This window comes from Carex rostrata, chromosome 8 (genome assembly GCF_964058835.1).
Source record: "Carex rostrata chromosome 8, lpCarRost1.2, whole genome shotgun sequence".
NCBI classification, from domain to species: domain Eukaryota; kingdom Viridiplantae; phylum Streptophyta; class Magnoliopsida; order Poales; family Cyperaceae; genus Carex; species Carex rostrata.
The window spans coordinates 7,646,357-7,654,831 of record NC_135925.1 but is presented as its reverse complement, the minus strand read 5'-3'; the positions used below and the strand labels follow the sequence as shown (position 1 = coordinate 7,654,831).

General features: G+C 33.2%; 1 protein-coding gene across 2 annotated transcripts; it reads left to right on the top strand.

Moving 5' to 3' along the window:
- The first annotated feature begins 355 nt into the window (after positions 1–355).
- LOC144558854 (fasciclin-like arabinogalactan protein 16) lies at positions 356–4,967 on the top strand. 2 transcript variants are annotated; one of them, XM_078307758.1, is made up of 3 exons: positions 546–1,897; positions 4,532–4,614; positions 4,650–4,967. In XM_078307758.1, exons 1-2 carry the CDS (start codon positions 601–603, stop codon positions 4,600–4,602), a joined length of 1,368 nt encoding a protein of 455 aa, XP_078163884.1. In that variant the 5' UTR covers positions 546–600; the 3' UTR covers positions 4,603–4,614; positions 4,650–4,967. The 2 variants fall into 2 exon arrangements, with proteins under 2 accessions (XP_078163883.1, XP_078163884.1); XM_078307757.1 differs by having other exon boundaries at positions 356–1,897; positions 4,532–4,967.
- Positions 4,968–8,475: the final 3,508 nt, after the last annotated feature.

Genomic DNA, 8,475 nt, shown 5'->3' with positions numbered 1-8,475 from the left:
TTTTTTGTTGCTTAATGGAAACAGGTAATACGGTGATATCAATGGATAACAACGTTCCTCCAAAAAAATAATTGAAAAGGAAAAAATAAATAATCGGGTCCAATTATTTAATGTCTCTAATTACTCTCTATTATGATACTTTTCGGAAGGTGAAATGAGGCTTAGACGCTTAGTGGGTTCAATTATTTAATCGGGTCCAAAACTGACTAATAAGCTAAATCCGTTTAACAGGTTATTCATCAATCAAAATATTTGGAAGTGTTGATCTGATTTGGATTGGACGGTAGATTTGGAACGGCTCTCCTCGGCTCCTCCCTTTCTTTACACCTTCCTAAATTTTTTTCTTAAACCCGGTTTCCTTCATTTCTTCCTCTATAAACAAACTTTCCCAGAAAAAACAACCTAATTAATAAAAGAGAAGCCAGGCAGCCAGCATCAGCCCCCAGTCTATCTCCACTTCTCCTTCAATTTATCCAAACCCTAGCCTCCTCCGCAGTAGAATTAATAGCAATCAGAGAGAGAGAGAGAAAGAAAGAGCTACAGAGAAAGTGAGGAAAAACAGCCACGAGAAACTTCGTTCAATTCTCCTCTAGCAGCGCCATGGATTGCCATATCTACGGCGTTGCCTTCCTTGTACTTCTCTCCATGGCCACCGCATTGCCTGAAAACCCACTCCCTCGTACCACATTGTCCTCATCCACCACTGGTACCAGTTCATCCATTGGTACCGGTATAAACTCCAACTCTGTTCTGGTAGCTCTACTTGACTCGCATTACACCGAGCTTGCCGAGCTGGTCGAGAAAGCTCTCCTCTTACAAACTCTAGAAGATGCTGTTGGCCGTCAGAACATAACAATCCTCGCTCCCAGAAATGAAGCCATAGATCGACTAGTTGATCCAGCATTCAAGCGGTTCTTACTTGAGCCACGCAACCTCCCCTCTCTTCAGGCCCTCCTCCTCTACCACATTATCCCATCCCGCCTCCACTCGCGCACTCTTTCGGTACCAACTTCCCACCTGACTCTGACCGGCGAACAACTCCAACTTCCTGCCGGGTCAATTTCAGACCCAAATGTAATTCTACGCCCAGATGGTGTCATCCATGGGATCGACCGGCTTCTGATACCACGGTCAGTACAACAAGACTTCAACCGGCGCAGAAGCCTAGCCGACATATCTGCTGTGCTTCCAACTGGGGCGCCAGAAGTGGATCCCCGGACCCATCGATTGAAAAAACCAGCAGCCCCTGTTCCACTTGGCTCTCCTCCAGTATTACCAATCTATGAAGCTATGGCACCAGGCCCAAATCTTGCCCCGGCGCCCGCACCGGGGCCAGGATCTGGGAAGCACCACTTTGACGGGCATAGCCAAGTGAAGGACTTCATCCAAACCCTCGTCTTATACGGTGGCTATAATGAGTTAGCTGACATTTTAGTAAATCTCACCTCCTTAGCCACTGAAATGGGACGACTTCTCTCAGAGGGTTATGTTCTGACTGTTTTAGCACCCAATGATGAGGCTATGGCAAAATTGACGACAGATCAGTTGAGTGAGCCGGGTGCACCAGAGCAGATAATGTACTACCACATGATTCCAGAGTACCAGACAGAGGAGAGCATGTACAATGCTGTGAGGCGGTTTGGTAAGATAAAGTACGACACTCTGAGGTTGCCGCACAAGGTGGTGGCGAGGGAGGCGGATGGGTCGGTCAAGTTCGGGTCGGGTGAGGGATCTGCTTACCTGTTTGACCCGGATATCTATACGGATGGAAGGATTTCCGTGCAGGGAATTGATGCAGTGCTCTTACCGCCCGTGGAGAATGTGCCGGCGTCGGAGGTTACGCCTGTGACTGATAAAAAGCCAGCCGCTGTGACCGGGCAGACTAAGCTAAGGAGAGGTTAGTGTGTTATTTTCTTTTTACTTTTTACTGTTCGTGTCGGTTTACTATGTACTTTCTGGGATGAGAAATTATTAATTATTATTATAGCAGGGCTGGTCTTGAAGATTTTGAGATTGGGGCGGGATAAAAATTTGAGTCCTTTATATAGGAGTGTAAATGAATCAGATATTATTCTATTTCGTTCGGATCTGAATCCAGAAAATTACTTAAATTATCTGATCTGTATTTGTATCTATATCCGAAAAGTTATAACGGATAAGGATATTGTTTAATAATTAACTATATGTATCCGTATCTGCATCTGTATTCGTATCCGAAAAGTTACAACGGATAAGGATACGATTTAATAATTAATTATTCGTAACTATCTGTATCTGACCGTTTACACCTCTACTCCACAAGAAATGATTTGTTAATACCAATGATTTCTTACTTATATTTTAGTTGCATGGTATTGATATATGATCGTTAATGTAGTTGGTTCAAGACTCTCTTTGTTTTTTTGTCCTATATGCTTAGAAAAAAATATTATTGATCTTGAATTTATATTTTCTAATTAACAATATAACATTATGAGATGAATAGTGACTAATATTTTGGTAATATAATATATGTTTTGTATCCAATAAATTTATTATGAAAAATATTAGATCTAATTAATGAATGAAAAAAAACTATAATTAGATATTATGTTTTACTAGAATGTATATTAGTAATTTTTTTTAATTATTTGAATTATATTCATATCCATCCGATATCTGATTCGTATTCGTATACATTTAATATCCGATTCGTATCCGTATCCGAGACTATCCATATTCGCATCTGTATTCAAAAAAATTATAACGGATAAAGATACGGTTTGATCACTATCCGACCTATATCCGATCGTTTACACCCTTACCTTTATATTTATATATACACATATATATATTTTTATTAATATGCTAATAAATCATTCCTATTTATAGAAAAATTTAGAGCTTTTATATATACAAAGTTTGATTTCTAATATTTTATTTATTTTTAATATATACAAATAATTTTTTTGTTATATATATATACTAAATTTTTTTTGAGGCCCTTTGGATCCTGGGGTCCGGGGCCATCACCCTGGGTGCCCTGTCCTAGGACCGGGCGTGATAGTACGTTATTCACTTATTTGGTGCTTTTTTATGGGAGTAACTAGAGTTCAACAGAATTAACTTGGTGCGGAAAACCGGGGTTGTTTGAAATTACGGAAATTTAGAGAGGCAGATTAGAAAAAAAAAGTAGGGTGAATCATTTATGGCATTTTTTTTCTGCGATAATGCTCTTTATAATTTAATAAAGGTGATGGGTTGGCCTATTTTGCAATATTTGGTTATAATTTTAGGTAATATTTGGGTATCACCCACTTTCTAAAAAAAAAAAAAACAAATTTTAGGTAATATTCTTCTATTAGTAGAAATTGATTCGCCCCAGTTGCTCTTTATTATTAGAAGCATGGACTCGAATCACTCGATGACGTCGTATTAAGAAATGAAATCCACCTGTTTAGTTAGAGATGAAGCTGACACCAAAGATGATCCATTAGCATAGCTACTTTAAATGTCAAGCAATTGCTTTTCATTTCATTTGTTCTTATAGTAAGCAAAATCCTTGTATTCCAAAAAGGAAAGCAACAATGCTTTCATTTAGCAATTTTGCATGCATAGCCCGTATGATCACGTCCCCCTTCACCAATGACCTGCTTGTCATCTCATCAATCAAGTTATTAACACAATCAAGCATATCGGCTGCTTTCTATAAAGCCTGACTATGCTACAATATGAACAAATTCCTTGTAGAGCTGTGTACTAGGAACTAGCAACTCCAAAGCCCCTTCATGAATCCTGCATCTAGTTGTTTCTTCATTTTTTTTTTGTTTTTTTCATTCCTTAGTTTTTCCAAATTGAGTTCCAAGGTTTATGGCCATTAAGTCAAATTTGGAGGGCCACATTTGCCTTAATTAAGCCTGACTCCTTTCAAGGAGGGTTTTGTACCAAAATTATTAGACACAATAAGGACATCCCAATTTCCATGACAATAAATGTTGAAGAAAACATAATTAAGATAAAAGTCCTATTAGTCCACAAGGAGAGCTTTGTGACAAATTGTGAATAATTAATGGAACCCAGGCAGCACATGCACAAATTTTAACTTCAGATTTGACAAGCAGATAAGCTTATAAGACTGTGTATCAACTTTAGGAAAGCCATTTTCTGAAATCTTTATCCCTTGGTAAATTGGGATCAAAATTAAAGCTGAAGCACATAATCTTTTGGTTGTCTCATTTCTATTTTCAGCCTACTGAGTACAGTTAAATATAAAATTACTGAACTGAAATTCATTCTTTCTGAAAATGGAGATTAGGGAGCCTTAGTGCAGTCCTTTCCTAAGTCAAGTATTAGAAATAGTAGAACAACTCGTGTAACAAATTGGCTTGGCTTTTATGTACTGGTCAGGTTAGTATTCGTATTTTTTTGTCATACCTGATACAATAGCCTTCAATTATTGATCATATTATTGCTCTTATATTAATTATAGTTTATTCTCTTGTGGAGTCAAGAATGAACTTTATAACAAATATCTCTCATTTCAACAATTTAGGGAAATTGTTAGAGACAGCGTGCAAACTGCTGGGCGCTTTTGGGCACACCCGATTCGTAAGCTGCCAGTAGAAAACAAGAACAGTTCCATCAAAACAAAGAAAAGAAAACAAGAACAGTCAGTGATTCTATAGGATATGGATAAATTTAGCTAGCAAGAGGTGGTTGCATACCCACCATATATTCTTTAGTTAATTCGGCAATAATCAAGGGGTTTGCAAAAATTGTATGTTCGGTTTGTTTATACTCGAGCCCTCTATGGACCAAATCATGTTTTATAGTCATATGTATAGGTAAAAGTAATTTTCTTGTTTTTGTGTTGCTATGTTTTTATGGTGGCTATTTATTTTTGGAGACGACAATATTTGCCCGAGATCAAGCTCTCTATTTTTTTTTTTTAAAGTATACTTGTTCAAGATAAAATAAATATTTTGAAATTTGAATAATATTTTTTAAGATATCAATTGAATGCATGATAAAGTTTAAATATACTTTAAAATGATATTTTCTTTTTAAATAAGAACTCTCATTAGTCTCGACATTTATTTCTTTTAGATGATTAATTTTTGTAGAATTTGAATATGAGTTTTTTTAGGAAGGTGAGAATTATAACTCTCCGTGTTAGATTTGCAATTCATGTATTATAATTAATTTTTTTTTATTTAAATTAGAGTTTGGCTAGTATAACATCAGTGTCATTTCAACCTATATAACTTCAACTCTAAAACCTATCAAATCGACTTCAAATGGTGAATTCAAACTGTTCAAATCGATCTATTTCATTAGTTGTGCGTTTACATGCAAAATTTATAACTTTTCGAATTTATTTAGTATTAAGTTAAGCGGTCAAATGTGTGAGTTTTTAAGTTAATTTTAATACATTAATTTTTTAATATTTTTATCACTTGATTTGATATTAAAATAACTCGAAAATATAAAAAAAATTATATGTAAACGCATCACTCATAATGTAAAACGATTTGAATGGTTTTGATTAGTCGTTCGAAGTCAATTTGATATGTTTTAGAGTTGATGTTATATATGTTGAAATGACACTAATGTCATGCTAGCCAAACTCTTTAAATTAGGATTGTTTTTTGAATTTTATTTAGAAAAAAATTTACATTTTTTTTTATGGAGGATAACTCATGCTTTTCATATATCATCATGTTTCATATTTCATATTTTTGTTTTTAAAATTTAAATTATCGATCTAAACTGTTCAACATAATGTCCATACTAAAATATGTTGGGATGAAATTTTATAATTTTTAAGATATGTACAAAATCACTGATTCTGAACCATTAAAAACAGTGATTTCGTACCTATCTTAAAAAATAATATTTCAAAATTTATAAAACTTCATCTCTAAGCACATTTTAGTATGAATATCATGTTGAGCAGTTCGGATTATCAATTTTGATTGTAACAATTAAGATATAAAATATAAAGTATGACGAGGTATAAAAGATATGAGGTATTGGACCCATTATTTTTATGTGGTAAATTTGAAAATATATGGATATTTTTTAAAACATTAAAATTACATACAACACAATTATCTCATGCGATCAAGATAGATAAGAAGAAGTAAATTGAACGGTCATGATGGAGTCTGACGTGCTATGTTTAAGAAATTTTAGAGTCCAACTATTTTGATGAAGTATTGATCTAAGCTTGCGTGTTTTGATTTTGGTAATCAGTGTTTTAAAATGCGGCCGCATATGCTTATGTAGTCGGCAGCTGTGCGCAGAATGCTATGCAGTTTTGAGCATGTGACCGCATATGCGAATTAAAAATGTAATATGCAGCACATGTAATCAAAAGTTCATATGCATTATGTGGAGTTTTACTATTCCATCCCAAATTATTATATTTTTTATATACAACTAGTATCATACCCGTGCGTTGCAACGGGGGCATATTATAAGAAAAAAAATATCAATGAAAATAATAATTATCCAAAAATTAAGACAGATGTTAATAGAAAATTTATATGATTCTATATCTTTAATTAACTTTAGTCATGATCTCTGATAACAATTTGATGATTTGATGATTCTTTATTTTTAAGTACCAATGATATCAAATAATAGCTCGATTCGAATCTAATATCAAATATTCGTACAACAATTCAATATTGACATATAATATGATATCAAAAAACATAAATAAAAAATGTTATCATGTGTATGTATATAATATATATACACACACACATATTAATTATAAGAGAAAAATATATATTCACACACACGTTCCAATTTATATTCTTCTTTGTTTCCAATTTATATTCTTATTCTTCTTTGTTTCTAATTTAGAATATATTATATATTGGAAATATATTCTAAATTGTCCACAATAATATGTATAGAAACAAAGAAAGAGAAATAAGCAACTAAAAATAAATTGATTTCCATTGTGATCCATATAGAAAGGAAACAAAGAAATAAGAAGATGGAAGGTGGAGTCTTCTCAATTAAAGAGGAGAAATATGGAAACAAAGAAATAAGAAAATAGATAAATATATCGCTAAATTTCAGATTTTGTTCAATTTTAATTGTAACATATCATGTGGCAGCACATGTGGTGAGTATGTTTTTAACTAAATTTATACTTTTATACATAAAACATATGCATTTAATTAAAAGAAGACAAATTATGTAATTGTAGGACTGAGATTAAATCTGAAGTTTCATCTTTCAATCGTAGCCGTTGGCGGATCGGACACCCAACGTGCTTAATAATAGAATGAAGATAAGATACACTTCATATTGGTTATGTGGAAATAAATTTAACTATATGAATATATATACACACACAAGTGAATTTTTATTTTAAAATCTGCATTAAAATTCGCATATGTGTCCGCACTTCGTCTTGGAGGTATTGCATGCATGAACAAAATCGTATTTTAAAACATTGCTTGGCATTGAGAAAAAAAAGTGTTGAACTGGTCTAGTTCAATCTAACTCAGTCGAGTTTCTGAAGTCTGAACCATATTTAAAATCGCCCTGATTGAGATCACGAAACCAACACAATTCTGCTAACAATACCTCCAAGACGGTTTAAGCTAAACTTGACTATCATAAAATAATTGCCTTCACTAAATATGCCAAATAACTACACGTAAAGCGGACGCGGTAAGGCCACCTTTATTAGGAAATATAGTGACAAGTCTTGTATCCGCAATCAATTGTCAAAACTCAAAAGCTTTGTCTGTGGACAAATTGATAGGATGGATTTAATATAGTGGCAAATTTAATATATTTTATGAATAAAAAAAAAAATTTATGGAAAATGTTTTTTTTTTTTATCAATAATATTATTTTACTTTCTTACTCTCTTACAAATTACAAATGACAACATCTTAATTTATATACTACATGTAGAAGCAAATACAGTAAATGATAATGGAGTCAATTGAGAAAGGGGAGGTAGCACAATTGGCTAGAAAGATGTCCTAGAGTTGTTATACCCAAAGGTCGAGAGTTTGATTCCCCCTCACGAACCTTGGTAGCTACTACCAAGTTTTCAAAAAGATAATGGAGTCAATTAATTCCATTAATTTTCAAAAATTATGTATTTAAATAAAAAAAATTATATAGTTTAAAGTAAAATGTTATGGATATTGTAAAATTGAACAAATCATGTTAATTCTAGAGAGATTCAACATTAACATGAACTAGTACATTCATGATAATTGTAGAGAGACTCAACAATCAACATTAACTATTATATTTGACTAAGAATTAACTTTACTATTTCCAATAAAAAAATAGCCTAATCTACACATGCAACGTGTACATGAAAAAAATGAATTATCAGATATGTTTGGTACTGAACAAGTAGTGTACCACAGAGCAGGTACAAGCAAATATCAGAAATAGAACGTGAAAAATGATAGGTAGAAAACGTGAAATGTGGCAACACAACTAAATTCA